The sequence below is a fragment of the Brassica napus genome, chromosome A9, assembly GCF_020379485.1.
Source record: "Brassica napus cultivar Da-Ae chromosome A9, Da-Ae, whole genome shotgun sequence".
NCBI lineage: Eukaryota > Viridiplantae > Streptophyta > Magnoliopsida > Brassicales > Brassicaceae > Brassica > Brassica napus.
In genome coordinates, this window is record NC_063442.1 from 39,929,668 (window position 1) to 39,946,589 (window position 16,922).

General features: G+C 39.1%; 5 protein-coding genes and 1 pseudogene across 10 annotated transcripts; 4 read left to right on the plus strand and 2 right to left on the minus strand.

Annotated features, from left to right (window-relative positions):
- Positions 1 to 1,414: 1,414 nt before the first annotated feature.
- On the plus strand, positions 1,415 to 7,207 carry LOC106368817 (kinesin-like protein KIN-7E). Of its 5 annotated transcripts, none has more exons than XM_048741548.1 (15): positions 1,415 to 1,579; positions 1,864 to 1,921; positions 2,896 to 3,160; positions 3,445 to 3,534; positions 3,617 to 3,717; positions 3,803 to 3,916; positions 4,001 to 4,082; positions 4,233 to 4,300; positions 4,394 to 4,459; positions 4,551 to 4,675; positions 4,829 to 5,165; positions 5,274 to 5,372; positions 5,481 to 6,131; positions 6,251 to 6,561; positions 6,655 to 7,207. In XM_048741548.1, exons 3-15 carry the CDS (start codon positions 2,941 to 2,943, stop codon positions 6,977 to 6,979), a joined length of 2,589 nt encoding a protein of 862 aa, XP_048597505.1. In that variant the 5' UTR covers positions 1,415 to 1,579; positions 1,864 to 1,921; positions 2,896 to 2,940; the 3' UTR covers positions 6,980 to 7,207. The 5 variants fall into 5 exon arrangements, with proteins under 5 accessions (XP_048597505.1, XP_048597507.1, XP_048597506.1 ...); XM_048741550.1 differs by having other exon boundaries at positions 1,417 to 1,682; positions 1,872 to 1,921; XM_048741549.1 differs by having other exon boundaries at positions 1,432 to 1,579; positions 1,872 to 1,921.
- Positions 7,208 to 7,918: 711 nt separating this feature from the next.
- LOC125578547 (30S ribosomal protein S31, mitochondrial-like) lies at positions 7,919 to 8,451 on the minus strand. The gene has a single exon (XM_048741553.1). It carries the CDS (start codon positions 8,394 to 8,396, stop codon positions 8,121 to 8,123), a length of 276 nt encoding a protein of 91 aa, XP_048597510.1. The 5' UTR covers positions 8,397 to 8,451; the 3' UTR covers positions 7,919 to 8,120.
- Positions 8,452 to 9,042: 591 nt separating this feature from the next.
- LOC106416332 (ubiquitin recognition factor in ER-associated degradation protein 1-like) lies at positions 9,043 to 11,474 on the minus strand. Of its 2 annotated transcripts, none has more exons than XM_013857193.3 (10): positions 11,381 to 11,474; positions 10,940 to 10,985; positions 10,778 to 10,855; positions 10,578 to 10,602; positions 10,433 to 10,465; positions 10,223 to 10,344; positions 10,012 to 10,142; positions 9,702 to 9,925; positions 9,359 to 9,612; positions 9,043 to 9,256 (listed from the first exon to the last, which is right to left on the minus strand). In XM_013857193.3, exons 2-10 carry the CDS (start codon positions 10,940 to 10,942, stop codon positions 9,158 to 9,160), a joined length of 969 nt encoding a protein of 322 aa, XP_013712647.2. In that variant the 5' UTR covers positions 10,943 to 10,985; positions 11,381 to 11,474; the 3' UTR covers positions 9,043 to 9,157. The 2 variants fall into 2 exon arrangements, with proteins under 2 accessions (XP_013712647.2, XP_013712646.2); XM_013857192.3 differs by having other exon boundaries at positions 9,359 to 9,615.
- A 75-nt stretch (positions 11,475 to 11,549) lies between these two features.
- LOC106368815 (NADP-dependent D-sorbitol-6-phosphate dehydrogenase) lies at positions 11,550 to 14,040 on the plus strand. The gene is made up of 6 exons (XM_013808863.3): positions 11,550 to 11,801; positions 12,093 to 12,187; positions 12,286 to 12,403; positions 12,479 to 12,611; positions 13,297 to 13,516; positions 13,612 to 14,040. Exons 1-6 carry the CDS (start codon positions 11,669 to 11,671, stop codon positions 13,840 to 13,842), a joined length of 930 nt encoding a protein of 309 aa, XP_013664317.1. The 5' UTR covers positions 11,550 to 11,668; the 3' UTR covers positions 13,843 to 14,040.
- Positions 14,041 to 14,088: 48 nt separating this feature from the next.
- LOC125578226 lies at positions 14,089 to 15,655 on the plus strand (annotated as a pseudogene).
- Positions 15,295 to 16,882, plus strand: BNAA09G43280D. The gene is made up of 2 exons (XM_013803428.3): positions 15,295 to 15,302; positions 15,666 to 16,882. Exons 1-2 carry the CDS (start codon positions 15,295 to 15,297, stop codon positions 16,162 to 16,164), a joined length of 507 nt encoding a protein of 168 aa, XP_013658882.3. The 3' UTR covers positions 16,165 to 16,882.
- The last annotated feature ends 40 nt before the right edge of the window (positions 16,883 to 16,922 follow it).

Consider the following 16,922-nt stretch of genomic DNA (forward strand, 5'->3'; position numbering starts at 1 on the left):
ATCATATAATAGATTGTGATAAATATTACTGACGGAGCTGGCTTTCTATTTATTTTTTAACCTTCGAATCAAATCAAATTGGATAAAAGAAATGATCAGACAAATTTTATTTTGAACTTACTTGTTAGTTTATGATAAATTATAATGTGGATTTACATCCAACCGTTCTATATACATGCACTAAATCACTTTATGATAATCTATTATTTTTAATAATTTTAAATATATCACATTTTAAGGACCAATATTTGATGATTCAGGATCTGAAACACATATAATTATTAATGACCTTTTAGTTAAATCACTGAATTAAATGAGTTTTCACCGGCTGGGCAAAGTTTATATTTTTTTCTAACGTTTGGGTCTTTAACACATCAATAATAACGGGCATGTATGTATAAACTCAACAACAATAGTGGGCTTTTATGTGTAAGCCCATACACTTGTTGCATGGATAACTTTGATGTAATAATAAACTCTACCAACTGATGAACTGGGACAAGATAGTAAAATGTGTATGCTGTTGTGGGTAATACTGTATCCATTTATTTGATACATTGGTACAGGGCCGTCTAATAGCATGTGCTAGTGGAGCGGTCGAACAGGGCCCGAACTTAAAAATAAAAAAATACTTAAGAAAATTTCTAAAATAAATATATGAATTTGGTTTAAAATTTTAACTTTTTACTGTATTCTTAAATTTATTATCTATAATTAAAAGAGAAACATCAAATATATATAGATTAAGTTATTAACTTTTAAAATTATTTTATTACATTGTTAAATATATAGTTAATTTTTTTTTTTGAACAGGGCCTTAATATAATTTGAGACGGCTCTGCATTGGTACGAGGGTCAAAATTTATTACAGTTGATTTATGATCTAGGATATAGATTATGAACTTATGGTTTATTAAACCTTTTGACTTTTTCTTCTTTTTTCTTGTTTATTTAACTAACTGCAAAAACTTTTATGTGATAAATGGACCGACAAAAGTAGGAAAGCGATCCGTAATTTACGCAATGTTACTTATTTCACGTTTGTTCGGTAAAATGAGATGTCAGTTTGGTTGATTTATTTATTATACGTACGACGAGAGCATATTGCCAAACGGAAAAAATCGTTAATAAGAAAGAAGAAGGGAAACACTCTGAACGGTGGAGAGAGTCTCACTCTACATAGAACAAACCCTTGGGCACCGGAAACTTCAACGGCTATAAAGCAGCAATGGTCCTCGTGCCACGTGTCAAACGAGTAGTAAATGAGAAGATCGAAAACATCACTAAAATTTAAGGAAGAAAAAGAAAAGCGAACGGCCACTGCTTTTAATGCACGTGGCAGCTTTCTCAGATTCCCGACAACGTTCCAGGGGTAAATCTGGAATTTAAATGGTATCGTTCTTCCACCGCACTCTCGGCTCGGCGAATAGAAAAAAAGGAGTGTGAAAGAGAGAGAAAGAGCTTCCCTACGAGATTTGCGGGACCAAATCAACGCCCCCATTGGTCCCTCCCATGGCGATTTTTTAGAGAGCAGCAGAGGAAGAAGAAGAAGACGACGAAGAGGAAGAAGAAGGAGGAGGTACTGTGATGTGATTCTCTCTTTTCTCCGGTTATTTCGCGCTACTCTTAGAGATCCATCGCGTTCTCGATTTACACTCACTGTTTCATCGGGGTTGTTCTAGGTTTCTCATATCCCACCTTCACCGTGCTTATTACTTTTTTTCCCCTAATTTTTATAGATCGATTTTGCTATTTTTGGTAATATCCATGGAGCATTATATCTGGATTTGATTTTGCTATTAAATTCTCCGTTTCCACTCTTTAAAATCGGCTCTGAGTGAATTTCTGTGGTGGATGTGTCAGTCTTTCAGATCAGAGCTTCTGGAATCACTTGGGGGAAGAAGGCAAAACCACTCATTAGGTAAAACAAGCTACCCTCTCTGTATATGATCAACATCTTCATATGAATCAGAGAGAAGATTTAGGGTTTAGATTTTTAGATGGAGAGATGCTTTTTTAGATTTTTTAAATTTTTTTCTGCATTCAAGTCAAATCTTATATTATATTACATTATCATCATCTTTTAATGCTAGCTAACTACTATTACCTTTGTTTTCCTTAGTTACATTTATTGTTTAAGAGAAAACTCAAGTGCACTGGTGAGATAGACTTGTGAATACAACAATTAAGATTACTATAATTTCTCTTTTTTTTTTCTTGTGTCTGCTTTTGCGTGTGTAAGATTACAATTAAAGTACTTAAGAATCTGATTACATTTAAACAAAGAAGGGTGGGTTGTGGGGCCATTTTATTACTTGTTTTTCGATTAAAGAAACTTTGGATTGATGATGATGATGCATTACTTCGTTTTCAAGCATTGTGGGTGACCACTACTCAATAAAGTCGGTTATCTTTTTTTTTTCTGTTCCTGCTTCAGTTAAAGGTTGATCACCTTCTAAGTAAACTCTGTTATCATTTTTTTTTAATAATTATCCCTGTTTATAAGTAATCTCTCTTTCGGTATCTTTTTTCTTTCTGTTTTTTTTTTTTAAGCAGTGTTTTGAATAAATTTTGAAACTCTGGTCATTTAATTGCAGTGGAATCCACATTTTCTGACATTATGACTTTGCTTTGTTGAGCTGTCCAAAATTCTCTCTTCTTTTGGGAAACGCTAAAGGAATTTTCTGTGCATGCTGCTTGTTTAAAACCTCTTGTTTTTAGTTTGGTAAGATGAGATGTCTGACCTTTATCATTACTTTATGGTTGTGTTAGTTGGAAAATAACGACTCTTTCGTTCTCTTCTCATTCCTTTTCTACTCTTCAAAGCTTTCATCAATCGTCAAAATATCAATGTAATGCACGAATACATCAATCTTAACGTTTGAACTATTTCAGGAAAACTGGCTCGAGTGTTCATCACTGTGATCTGACAAGTTACCAATGGGAGCGATTGCTGGAGAAGAGCTGAAGAAAATGGACAAGACACAGGTGCCTGTAGCCCGTGAAGAGAAGATAATGGTTCTGGTCAGACTGAGACCTCTGAACGAGAAAGAGATCTTGGCTAATGAAGCTGCAGACTGGGAATGCATCAATGACACCACCGTTTTGTATAGAAACACGTTGCGTGAAGGCTCAACTTTTCCTTCTGCATACACATTCGGTAAGGATTGCTTCTGTTGTTTATAGTTTATATTACGACTATATACTAAGATTTGTTTCTTTGAAACACCGAACAGTATCTGTACTGCGTCTTATAACAACCTTACCTTTCATCCAAAACCATCTTGGGCCGTATATTTTGTTCACAGTACATATTTTTCACTGTCTTAACCTCTCTAAAAACTTATTTCTACCTGGCCTTGTCTCCTTGAATTGTAAGCTTAAACATCATATATGTGAGTTCATCTGTGGATGCTCATTTCTCTTTTGACATATTGATGACAGATAGAGTGTACCGAGGTGAATGCCCAACCAGACAAGTTTACGAGGATGGTCCCAAGGAAGTTGCTCTCTCGGTTGTCAAAGGAATCAACTGTAAGCTTCTTTGATTGTTGTGATGATATGTAGATATCGATGGCATCAAAAGCTAAGTTTTCAAATAATTATTGGTTCCCAGCTAGTATTTTCGCATATGGTCAGACGAGCAGTGGAAAGACATACACAATGACTGGTATTACCGAGTTTGCCGTGGCTGACATATTTGATTATATATTTAAGGTACTGCCAAAAATTCAAGTCTGATATTTTTCTCCATACGAAGATATGTATTCGCCGTTTTCACTAATTGCACTGGACGCTGCAGCATGAAGATAGGGCGTTTGTTGTGAAATTTTCGGCTATAGAGATATATAATGAGGCCATCCGAGATCTTCTCAGCCCGGATAATACACCACTGAGGCTACGAGATGATCCTGAGGTGAAAGATTATTTCTCCTTACTGAGAAGTCTTTTAGTTAATAACCTTGTGTGACTCTTCACTCTTGTCGTCTATTCCATTCAGAAAGGAGCCGTCGTTGAAAAAACAACAGAGGAAGTCCTGAGAGACTGGAACCATTTGAAGGATCTGATCTCTGTTTGTGAAGGTATTGACCTCAGAAAGTCCACCCATTTTCCATTACTACGAGCCATTTGGTAGTTTTGTAGTATGCTTATGCTTTGAGACAAGTTTTCATGTATAAAATGCTGTCTGAGAAAGGATCTCTTGTCACGTTTCCTCGTTGAACTTTTTGCAGCGCAGCGGAAGATTGGCGAAACCTCATTGAATCAGAAAAGTTCTAGATCTCATCAAATTATTAAACTAGTAAAGCTCTAATCTATCAGTGGATGATCTAAGGAACAAAGATTTATCTCTTTTATAGCTTAGTGCCTTATCTTGGTTGTTAATTTTTTGTAGACAGTTGAAAGCTCTGCTCGAGAGTTCCTAGGCAAAGAAAACTCCGCCACTCTCATAGCGAGTGTGGTATGTACTTATCTGCTTTATCTGTTTTGGGTCATAATGCTCTAAATTTTGCCCAGTCATCGTGTTTGTGGTCATTGTTCTTTATGTACAGAATTTCATTGATTTGGCCGGGAGCGAGCGCGCATCGCAGGCCTTATCAGCTGGTGCAAGACTCAAGGAGGGTTGTCACATCAATAGAAGTTTGCTGACTCTAGGAACTGTGATACGCAAACTCAGGTGTGGAACTGTACTTTGGTTAACAATACCAAAGTTTTTTTAACATTTGCCAGAGTTCAATATCGATGAAACAAAAGACTGGTCTTACAAGCTTCTCTATTTGTTTTCTGAGAGATAATGTGCATTAACGTAAAGACTATCAACATGATGCAGCATGGGAAGACAAGGACACATCAACTATAGAGACTCCAAGCTCACACGCATTCTTCAGCCGTGTTTGGGGGGAAATGCCAGAACCGCCATAGTCTGCACGCTGAGCCCAGCAAGGAGCCATGTGGAGCAGACTAGAAACACGCTTTTGTTTGCCTGCTGTGCTAAGGAAGTCACCACGAAGGCGCAGATCAATGTTGTTATGTCAGACAAAGCTTTGGTGAAGCAACTACAGCGTGAGCTAGCCAGGCTCGAAAGCGAGCTGAGAAACCCAGCCCCTGCCTCCTCAAGTTGCGATTGTGGGGTTGTGCTGAGAAAGAAAGATCTTCAGATACAAAAGGTATGTGCTTCAATGAAAACCCAAAAGTAATTCCACAGATCCGTTGGCATGCTTGGTTGATTTATAGGTAGTTGGATTTACTCTGATTAAGGTTATGATGTTGTGCAGATGGAGAAGCAACTCGTAGAAATGACTAAACAGCGGGATCTTGCTCAGTCTCGGCTTGAAGACTACATGAGGATGGTTGAACAAGATGAATCTTCGAAGGTATCAGTTTAATCGACATATAATCAAATAATCGAATAATCTAATAACCTGCAGATGTGATTGCATTTCTGCCTCAACCGATTGCTTATTTTCTTCCCTTTTTCGAAGGCTGGAACTCCACATTTCCGTAACCGTAACAACAAGTGGGGCGATGGCTCAGTGTCAGAAGCATCGGGCGTGGTTGATCCAGACAGGACTAGTCTCATATCAGATGGCACGTCCACGCCTCTGTCGACTGCAAGAGCTCCTCTTCGGTCTCACCCTGACGAGGATCTGGAGGAAGTATTGTCTCCTGATCGTTCAGGAGATCAATCTGAAGAATATTGCAAGGAAGTACAATGCATTGAAGTGGACGAATCAGCCAGTGACATTGTTAACAACGATGAAGAAAGGGCAGACGCAGAAACACATTTGGGCCACAGTGCAACGGCAAACGGTGGAACAGGTGTCGCTCAAAATAGGAATCCGTCAAGTGTTAGAAGCGTTAGGGTGAGGAAGAGTTGGAGCCGCGGAGATACTGCGCCGGGGACAAGCACTCCCCCTGACGCCCTGGAGATAGACTACCCTGGAAGACCGGAGGTTCATGGTATTGCGTTTCCTGAGTTAGAGTCTGGCTCTGGTAATAAATTGTTGAGGAATGACTCAATGTCTTCTCGCGGAACCGATTCCACTGAGGCTCACAGCGTTGGAACACCAATGGTGGGAGAAGATGGAGGTATCACCAGCATCCGGTCATTTGTTGAAGGGCTCAAGGAGATGGTAAGAACCACCTCTTTCTTTTGCTACGAATGATTGAACTTCTTACGCCAAACTTTGTGTTCAGGTTTTGGATCCTTAGATGGTCAAAATTACTCACGTGTCAAGCTTTGTTGTTTCAGGTTTCGGATCCTGATAATTCAGGAAAAATGGGGAATGACATTGGTCTGGAGGCTATGGAGAAAGAGGTGTCTGGGACAATGACGAACTGGGCAGAGGAATTCAACAGACAAAGGGAACAGATTCTGGAACTTTGGCAGACATGTCATGTCTCGTTAGTGCACAGAACATACTTCTTCTTGCTCTTCACGGGAGATCAAGCAGATTCGATATACATCGGAGTAGAGCTAAGAAGACTCTCCTTTATGAAAGAAAGCTTTTCTCAAGGAAACAAAGCCTTTGAAAGAGGACAAACGCTCACAGTAGCTTCAAGGTTAGTTAGTTCCTTTAGCATTTCGCGTTTGCATCCGCAGAAAAACAGCTAGTGTTTTATTTTACCTTCGCGTTTTTTTTGGTATCGTTGTAGTTTGAAGGCACTTCAGAGGGAGAGACGGATGCTAAGCAAGCTGGTTGGGAAGAGGTTTTCTGTAGAAGAAAGGAAGAGGCTTTATGAGAAGTTTGGGATCGATGTTAACTCGAAACGCCGGCGGTTGCAGCTGGCAAACCAGCTCTGGAGTAAACCCAAGGACATAACCCACGCGGTCGATAGCGCAGCTGTTGTAGCGAAGCTCGTAAGGTTCGTTGAGCAAGGAAGAGCAATGAAGGAGATGTTTGGTCTGAGCTTCACGCCTCCACTTCCGACAACTCGGAGATCTCTTACCTGGAGAAAAAGCATGACCACGTTTTTCTGAACGCGTTCACATCAATGTTTTTTTAAGGCTGTATATCATTTAGGTGGGTTTTTTTGTTTCTGTGTTTGATGAATTAGATGTTTGAACAGCTTAGCGTTGATCTCTCAGTTTGTTTTGCTATAATGGGAGGGTTTTTGATTTGGAAACAGACAAGAGATTTATCTGATTGTGATCCTAGTTCTATCATCATTGGTTATGTGCGTGATATAATATCAGACTCTTGTCCTAGTTTCTGCAACGACTAATCTCTTCACATGAGTAATGATTGGAATTAGTTATGGCCTTATTACAAGAAAACGTTTCAAGCCCAATGACTCCTAAAATGTTCATTGAGTAAAAAACTAGTATACTTCTTCTGCTTTTAAGTAAAGAACACAGTCGCTCTGAATGAAAAAAGAAACAATCTTTTGAAAGTGAAAACACCCAGCTCCATCCTAACGCAGGTTCAAGTACAGACGTTGGAATCCAAACACTCAAAATAAACTCAAGGAAAGAAAGACGTTGAGCAAATAACGTAACAACCAAATCACTCTAAATATCGAGAGTGCAATCATCTATGATGGTTAACTCAAGATGATATCTTGGAACTAGATCCTCTTCAAACAACAAAAACAATAAGCTAAAATCATGAAACTTTCTGACCTCTCCTGCTTGCACCATTGATCCATGATGATACATATTTAAAATAAAACATTAAACGAAACCAAACGAGTTTAACACAATCGTCCATTACAATATGCAATGAACATCTTACGAGGCTCTAGAATTTTTGTATAGCTGAACTCTCCTACATTCAACCATCCGAACATGATTCAACATTCGTCTGTTGTGTCTGTTGTGTGACACACATTCTATCACACCAATGTGGCTCGGGTCTACAATCTTCCTACACCAACTTAACTAGACAACAATCTACGATGGACCGATGGTAATGGTCAATTAAAAAACCAAAAATAATTCCTTAATGAAAATCAACATTCTTCTGCACAAATAGGCACCAATCCAGCAACATTTTATTCAATCAAACAAAAAAAACACAGACGAGTTTATACTCAATGATTCGTGAAGAAGAAGTATACAGACAAATCAAAGAACTGGAAAGTCACCAAAGGAGAAAAAACCGTAACGATAGTGAAAATCTTCAGATGAGCTTGAAAGGGAGAGGCCAAGGAGTGGACCTGGGAACCTCGAGCTTATCTTTGATCCTCTCAATCATCTTCTGCTTCTTCCCTCTCGAGTTCCCGTACGATCCTTTGAACCTTTTCCCTTTCTTCGTCTTACTATCCCCTCTCCCGCACACTTCCATCGCCGCCGCCGCCGGGGTTAACGAAGAATACCTTGCCACTGCTGCTGGCGTACCCTGCACCATCATAATCCGTCGCGTCATCGCGCCGCACCACTGCCTCGCCGCCGCCATCTCTCTCTCCCTCTTCCTCTCCGTCTCGCACGCTCTTAGACGGAAACATTTCTAAAACCCGCAGGGTTCACCTTTGGGCCAGAAATTGGGAGGAATGGGCTTCAATCGTTAAAGCCCATTAAGGGCCCACTAAGTTCTCTTTCACCCCTCCACCATTCACTGTAAACGATCAAATCAAAACACACGATAGATTCACGTGGATAACTTGGTGAATCTAATCGCGAGGCCCTCACTAAACCATCCTATCAAGATAACAGCATACATAACATGTGCTAATATTGCTAGACTAGACAAGGTCAAAAGCTAAAGCAGAATGCTCTTGGTGTTGGTCTTTGCAGGAGTAACAAATGGGACTGCGCCAAACCCGGTCAGGCTTGGGGAGATGTGTCAGCAGCTAGGCAGCTGCCACTGTGGTTCTTGAAGGACAGGTCTTACCTGTAAGAGCCAAAGAGCTTGGCTTTGAATTCAAGTACGAATATGTAAAAGATGCACTCAGAGCCATTATGCAATAATGTGAGCATCCATCGCTATACCATAAGATTTGGTCACAGCAAAGACAATATCAGAAGTCTCAGATTTTTACAGAAAAAATTCAGAGAAAGAAGACATGACTTGATTCAGTATCCAAATCACAGACCATGCGACATATCAAGCAATAAATTTATTAAATTATTCGTTTTTCCTGGTTTGATTCGAAGTACAACGAATAGTTATAGTACACAACATGAGACGATCATAAAAATAAACTGAGCAGAGACTGATCAACCCCTCAACGAATACTTCTTCCCAGTGAAAGCTTGGAACTTAGGCTCTTCTTTCTTCTCCTCTTCCTCTGGTTTCGTCTCTTTTCCAGCTCCAACCTGAGAGAAAAAACAAAATTAAGAGAACAACCATTCATTTGTATTTGGTCTCTCAGTCCCATTGCAGCTATTCTCAACTATCACAAAGTTTGAAAAGACTACCTTTGGAGCTTCTTTTGGAGCACGGTTTGCGTTTCCCCCAAACACAAGCTTTCCTTGAGCCTGTCGAGCAGAGCTACTACTTGCTACAGAAGCCTGTCCATTCCCATTAGCAACAGCAGGCTGTTTATCTTTTGAGCTAGAGGAGGAGGAAGCAGATGCAGCTGGCGGCTCATACGAAAGAGGTCTCCCATCTAACCGTCTTCCAGATCCAGTGAAAGGGTTGAACTTTGGTTCAGGTTCAGGCACAACTTCCTCTGCTGAATTAAAAAAAATAAAAATAAACCACGAAGCTAATAATAACTCAATCTGATGAGTGATGATTCCATGTCCAATAGATACATACCTTTAGCCGGACCCTTAGCTGCAGCAGGTGCTGTTTTGGGACGTTCAGGCTCCTTGTAATCAAGGGGAGGTGCAAAATCAACCTCACAGTCTGTCTCAATGATGCTGATTCCATTAGCAGGCTTTGTTTCAACTATATCTATAAAGTACTTCTTATTGTTGTACGGAACCATAATGCTATCCCCAGTGGTTAGGCATGAGTAATTCCTCAAAGCAGTCTCCAAGCTGCAAAGGTTTCATTCTTTCATCAGCACAAGAAAGTACACTATCCAAAGCAAGAATCAACAAGACAAAGTAGATGAGGGACTCACATGGCTTTCGGATTAGATATATCCAGGAAGTCCGTAGTGTGCGGCTGTAGCTTAACATAGGTTCCCTTTGGAAGAGTGACGTTTCTGACTTTCACAATGTCTCCTTCTTGCAGCAGAAGATTCTGCATCATCTGGGAACATATCAAAGTAGCAAAACAATCAGGAATCATGATCAAAGAGTGACAATCAAACGAGGAAACTGATAACTTACCCAATATGGCATGTAAATCATGCCTTCTTCAGCGATGAACTCAAGGACTCCACAGTGTGAAACACGTTCGATTCCAGCATTACGAAGTTCAAACAGCATTGGATAGTCAATATGCAGAGAGGCTGTAAAGTTTCCCCCAACATTAGTACTCTGATATAATTATTAAAACCAACTCCTAAAGAGAGAGAAAGAGAGAACGTATTGGCATACCGAGACGGTCAAGTGCTGATGGTGGCATTATAACTGAAAATGATTTTAACAGACACAAAGTCAAACTCAAAACATGAATACTATAAAATAGTAACAATTGACTGGAAACAGACATGAAGAAAAGAAAAAAAAGAAAAAGTCTTACTCTTGTCACCACTTTCAATTTGGGGCTGCAAAAGAGAGAAAAGGTAGCAGAAATTAGGAACTCAAGCAATCACAATTCAAAATTTCAAACTCAGCGTTGTTATGAATTCACTCAGACGACTACGGTTTCAACATAACACCGCACACTCTCAGATTAACTTATCAAACGGAAAGTAGAGAGAGAGAGAGGATATAAAAAACCTTGTCGATAAAAGATGCAGGATAACACCGGTAAGTCTGCTCAAAGGAGGTTCCATGGTAATGGTATCCGTCGAAAAACTGCATTGTGTTAAGTGATTATTGATTGAAGGTTAAAAGAGAAACCTTTGTGGATAAAAAAGGTTCGAAAAAGAAAACACTTACCATAGTTTAGGTGGTAGATAAATAAAGCAGACACCCAACTTCCAACCTAGCCAAAAAGAAACGTCACTTATATAAGAACCACTGAGAGATCCAAAAGCATAATCCTTTACATAAATTTAGGGAAAGGAGAACAAGGGCCTTCATAAAGTTAAGGGCTTTCACTAATTCGAATCATAAGAAAAACCTAGATTCGATCTAGAATTCGCACAATACAACCTTACCCACAAAGATTAAGATCCTTATAAACCTAACTAAGTCACCAATTCTTATATTATTCACCCCAAATCTGAAGAATCCAATCACAACAACATAAGCTATTTGGAAAGTATAAGAGCGATACAAAAACCAAAGCTGAAAACTTTGAATCGAAAGCTAGCTTTTGAGATAATCAGACGAAAACTAGGGATATCGAATCGATTGAGCTACAGATTGGAGAATTACCTGAGAGAGATAGAGAGAGAGAACAATTGATGAACCCAACACCGAAGCAAAGTAAACTTGGAAACAGTGATTATCTTATATATACGAAACGTTGCGTAATGATATTGGGCCTACACATACGATATTAGTTAGCCCATTAAGGATGAGTAATTAGCTGGCCCATTAAACTCTCACGATTGATCATCATCTTCTTTTTAAGATCTAAACGTGTGCGTTACCAAAAACACTCGAGTGACAACTCTCAATCTGACCAGATACTCACCCTATCAGGAAGAAGAAGAGCTGAAGATGGAGATAACTTTGAACAGTGGCTACAAGATGCCGATCGTCGGCTTAGGAGTGTGGAGAATGGAGAAGGAAGGGATTCGAGACCTCGTCATCAACTCCATCAAGATCGGCTACCGCCACCTCGACTGTGCTGGTACTCTCTCTCACTCTTTCTCTCTCAGATCTTTTGTGCTGTTGCTTGGGGGTTCGTCTGGAGATGTGAATTAGAGTAATGGGTTTTTCCAAAGCTGGAATTTTTAATTTGGAAAATGTCTAAAGATTTGAGCTTTGTTAATTTGCAGTGAATCCTCCTGAGAATGATCTAATTGTTTTATTTTTACTTTTTTGTTATATAGAAAGCTCACAGGTTTAAGTTTTCTTTGTGATTAATGGGAGTAGCTTTCTTCTGTTGCGTCTTATTATGTATCATTTTACTTGGGCATAGCTGATTATAAGAACGAAGCTGAAGTTGGTGAGGCTCTCTCGGAAGCATTCAAGGAAGGTTTAGTCAAGAGAGAGGATCTCTTCGTTACAACCAAGGTCCCACCCCCACCCCACTTGATTCTACTTATCTTTAATCTTAAAAGATGAGAAATGAGATAACTCTTGAGAGTTCTGATTTTTTTTTTTTTTTGCAGCTATGGAACTCAGACCATGGCCATGTTATTGAGGCGTGCAAGGACAGTCTCAAGAAACTTCAACTTGATTATCTCGACCTTTACCTCGTTCATTTCCCCGTTGCAACTAAGCACACTGGTAACAACATCTCTTCCTGTGAGACCACTGCATTTTTTTTTTGTTTCCTCCTATTTGACCATGTGCTTTTTGCAGGAGTTGGAACCACCGACAGTGCTTTGGGCGATGATGGAGTGTTGGATATAGATACCACCATTTCTCTTGAAACTACATGGCATGACATGGAAAAGCTTGTTTCTATGGGTCTGGTCCGCAGCATTGGAATCAGGTATATGAGGCTAGAAGAAAATCATCTATAAGGCGAGCGCCTTTTGCGCCAAGGCGCAAGGCGCACTCAGGCGACAGCCCCATCGCCATGCACCTCCCAGGCGAGGGTATGGTCCCTAAGGCGTGCGCCATGGTGCGCTTTTAGCTTAAATCTAAGGCATCTAAGGCACTAAAAGCGCTTGAAAGGCGTGCCTTGTAGATTCCTATCAAAACATAATGTTTTGACCTAACTTTATTCATGTCCTATGTTCTAATCGTGACATGGCTGCCGTTCTGTTACATACTCTAAGTGAAGAAGACGACTAACTGTAACCTAATTAACTCTAATAATAACTCAGCCTGGTTTAATTCACTAAACCATGTGCATTTCAAGTTATTTTAATGAACCAACTCAATTAATAAACTAACCAACCAAGAAAAAGGTTTATTGAACCAAGTATGAAAGTTTTTTAAACCAATTTAGAACCAATTGAAACAACTTTCTGGAACTGAGAAACGTCCCAAAGGCGAGCGATTTAATGCGCCATGGCGCAAGGCGCAAAGCTAGGAGCATATCGCCTTAGTGCGCCTAGCGCTTTTTAAAACACAGATCTATATACTTCTTTTTTTTTTTAATTATCAAATACAATGAATGATGCAAAGTCTCACAATATCTTTAACTACGCCTTTTGTTTTGGTTGTTGCAGTAACTATGACGTGTTTCTAACGAGGGATTGCTTGGCGTACTCCAAGATCAAGCCTGCAGTGAATCAGATAGAGACACATCCTTACTTCCAACGCGACTCTCTTGTGAAATTCTGCCAAAAGCATGGTATCTGTGTCACAGCTCATACTCCTCTGGGAGGTGCCACGGCCAATGCAGAGTGGTTTGGTACCGTGTCATGTCTCGATGACCCAGCTCTCAAAGTAAGGCCAGCTTATTATTTGTTTGGATTGAAACAGTTAAAAAGATTGAACACTTTGACTGTTGTCTGAAGAATCCTTCTTGTTGTTGTTGACAGGAAGTGGCGGAGAAGTACAAAAAGACAGTGGCACAGGTGGTGCTGAGGTGGGGGATACAGAGGAACACAGTGGTGATACCAAAGACATCGAAGCCTGAGAGGTTGGAAGAGAATTTTAAGGTTTTCGACTTCGAACTGGCGAAAGAGGACATGGAAGTGATCAAGAGCATGGACAGAAAGTACCGTACGAACCAACCGGCCAAGTTTTGGGGGATTGATCTCTACGCTTGAATGAATGAATGAATTTGATCACCGTGCTCTTGTCTCTCATGAATCTATTATGAATAAGAGAAGAAGCTAAGTCGTAGCTTCTTCACCTGTGGGACATTCTCAATGGTTATTTAAACTCGTATGTTGAACAAGTTATGGTTTTAGTATCACTCACATTTTATGCTGAAGATGAAAAAAGAGTGTCAGTTTTTCTTGTTATACACACAATGAAGGATCCTTTTGAAATAGTGTAGTCTACACAGAAAGATGAAAAAGGCGAAAGTGCCCTTGATGTTTGTTATTGGCTGTGCCCTTGATGTTTGTTATTGGCTGGAATTAGAGATGAAGGGTACTTTAGTAAATGACAAGAGTAAGTAAGTATTGAGCTTCTCTCTTCTTCTAGCCTTGGTCATGAACAAGAAGATTATGTCTATCCTTGTACTCGAAAGAAGACCAAGCTCTCTTTGCTAAAAAGGAATCCCTAGCAGCTCGGGACGAAGCTCTTCTGCAACGAGACAAAGCTTTGACCGAAAGAGACAAAGCTCTCATAGAGAGGGACAACGCATTTGTGCGCTTCAACACCATGTAAACAGTCTCAACTTTGCTTTGTCAGGAGGGAAATGCTGTGAGGGGGGGGTGATGGTGAAACCCACAAACTTGTTGCCTCTTCCCTCTTTCAACAACCAACAAGAAGAAGAAGAAGGTGACCAAAAAGAAGAAGGAGAACATACCAAAAGGCAAGAAACTGGGTGATGAAGATAAAGAAATTGTAAAACAGATTGGGACTATAACGACGTTGGTTTAAACTTCGATGAGAGGAAGACAATGCAAGTGCTTGTGTGCACATGCACATCAGTGTTACATAATTGTCTTGCTGCGCAACCACCTTGTCGCAACACCCATTACCGCAGATGCCAAACAAGAGGCTTTCTAGGGTAGGAGGGAGGAAAATGAGCGGGAACGTGTTCTCAAGATTACTAAGCTGTTTAGTAGCAGAAAGGATATGATCTGTGGTGTCTTGTTGATCTAAAAGACTATTGGGCTAGGCACGGGACTAACCGCTACATCACTATCAATTAGCTAGCCTCCAGTGTTCTCTCGTGTGTTGTTAATAACCAAGTCTAGTTGTTTGTCGTCTCTTTTTCCATAGTGCTTCTGTTTACGAATCAATCTTCCATTTAAAATAAAAAAATCAATGTCATGAATAAGTAAAAAATATAAAATTATGTTTTTGTTTTATATAAAATGCAAAATTAATAGTATTAAAATATAGAAAATACAAAACATGTAGATATGAAAATTAATATTATAAATTATCTTTATGTATAACAATTCTTTTATAAAAAACTTTGCATATATATTCAATAATATTGTGACAGATATTTGTGAACTACTAAAATTAATTAATTTGATAATGTTTTTTGTAAGACTAATATGTTAGTAAGTCAACTAAATGGAATACAATTATTAAAAATGAACAAGTAATTTTTTTATTTATTTTGAATCATATATTTTTATTTAAAAGCCTTATATATATTAGATATACAAATCTAATACGTATCCGTTACTTAATTTTATTAAAAATCTTGATTTTACGTTTCTATATGATTTTGCTCTCACGTATCCGCTTTCGATTTCATGTAACATAGACGAAGAGTAAGAGAAATATTTGTTTTTGACTTAAAAGAGGTTAATTTTCAGAGTAAAAATCTTCTAACAGTAAGATTACAGAATCTTCTAGCTTTTTAAAAGTAAAAAATCAAAATTGTATTTAACGTGTACCCTTCACTCACTAGTGGTCTAATTCTTTTTTTAAAAACTATCTGAAAATGGAGAGGGGTCAGGAGAAAGGCACTGAGAAGCAGGTGGAAACGGCAGAGATGGTTCGCCAAAACGAGAGCATTCTTGGAGATTCCAAACCTGGCGATCGTCAAAGTTTTGGTGATGAGCAGCTCAGCTACGTTCACATCAGGAATTGCCTTAGCCTTTGAATGGTTATTTCACGGCAGGAGCCACACAGGATTCACGTGGATCATCTACTACGCATTGTTCTTGATCTGTCTTCCTCTTCTCCTCTTGATTGGTCTCCGTATCCTCATGGCCATCTCTTGCTCTAGCCGCGGCTCATCCAGTCAGATTGTAGACTCAGTCGCAGCAGCAGCAGCCAAAGACCCTTGTGCTGATGAGGCGCAGAAAACTGAAGAAACGGAGAAAAACAGTTGCCGGAGTTTAGCTGTTGTAGTTGATTCTGATGAAAGGAAGATGAACAGAGACGAGAAAACTCTAAAACGCGCCGTTTCATTCCCTTCTCATGGCAAAGTAAGATCATGTCGTACTCGTTAAAGACAAAAATGAAAAAAAAACTAATGTTGTTTAACTTTTAGTTATCAGATTGATCCAGGAATCTAATAATCATAATAATAAACATTTCTGAAGTTTTCTTTGACATTTTTTTTCAATGATCCTCAGAAAAATCGAATTTAGTAGACTTTTTCTCTTCTGTTCTGTTTTTGCATTACGAGTGTCTCGAAATCGTAAAGTTCATGAATATTGTCACGTGTCATGACGAGTCCAATCAATGAGGTTGCATATGTGTGGGTTCCATGTGCCGCGTCAATGTCTCAACAATCCGCACACGTGCGGCGATTTCGAAAAGTTCATTTTCAACGATTAGTTGCGAGAGGACTGGATTCTATTTGAAAATGATTAGATAGGATTAAAGAAAAAAAATCCCCAGTTGACTGGACCCTTGGAGTTTGGGCCTATGCGCATGTACATAACATTAAACTATACGGTAAAATTATTTTAAACAAGCGGTAAGAGCATCTCCAATGTATATCTCTATATTTTCCTCTAAAATAGAGATCTCTATTATAGAGGTGAATTTGCTCTAATGTATGTCTCTATAATAGAGTTCCTCTATTTTAGAGGAAAATATAGAGGAATCCTACTTTTTACTTCTATATTTAGAGATGAAAATAACAAATCTCTATATTTTCCTCTATAAATAGAGGAACTCTATTATAGAGGCATACATTGGAGCAAATTCACCTCTATAATAGAGTTTCTCTATTTTAGAGGAAAATATAGAGATAATAATA

Coding starts and splice junctions, on each gene's coding strand:
- LOC106368817 (XM_048741548.1), top strand. CDS start 2,941: ATGGGAGCGATTGCTGGAGAAGAGCTGAAGAAAATGGACAAGACACAG. Junction 4,460..4,550: donor CCACTCTCATAGCGAGTGTG/GTATGTACTTAT, acceptor CTTTATGTACAG/AATTTCATTGATTTGGCCGG. Junction 5,373..5,480: donor AACAAGATGAATCTTCGAAG/GTATCAGTTTAA, acceptor CCTTTTTCGAAG/GCTGGAACTCCACATTTCCG.
- LOC125578547 (XM_048741553.1), bottom strand. CDS start 8,396: ATGGCGGCGGCGAGGCAGTGGTGCGGCGCGATGACGCGACGGATTATG.
- LOC106416332 (XM_013857192.3), bottom strand. Junction 10,143..10,222: donor TGATTTACATGCCATATTGG/GTAAGTTATCAG, acceptor ATATGTTCCCAG/ATGATGCAGAATCTTCTGCT. Junction 9,926..10,011: donor ATATCTAATCCGAAAGCCAT/GTGAGTCCCTCA, acceptor AAACCTTTGCAG/CTTGGAGACTGCTTTGAGGA.
- LOC106368815 (XM_013808863.3), top strand. CDS start 11,669: ATGGAGATAACTTTGAACAGTGGCTACAAGATGCCGATCGTCGGCTTA. Junction 11,802..12,092: donor CCGCCACCTCGACTGTGCTG/GTACTCTCTCTC, acceptor ACTTGGGCATAG/CTGATTATAAGAACGAAGCT. Junction 12,188..12,285: donor ATCTCTTCGTTACAACCAAG/GTCCCACCCCCA, acceptor TTTTTTTTGCAG/CTATGGAACTCAGACCATGG.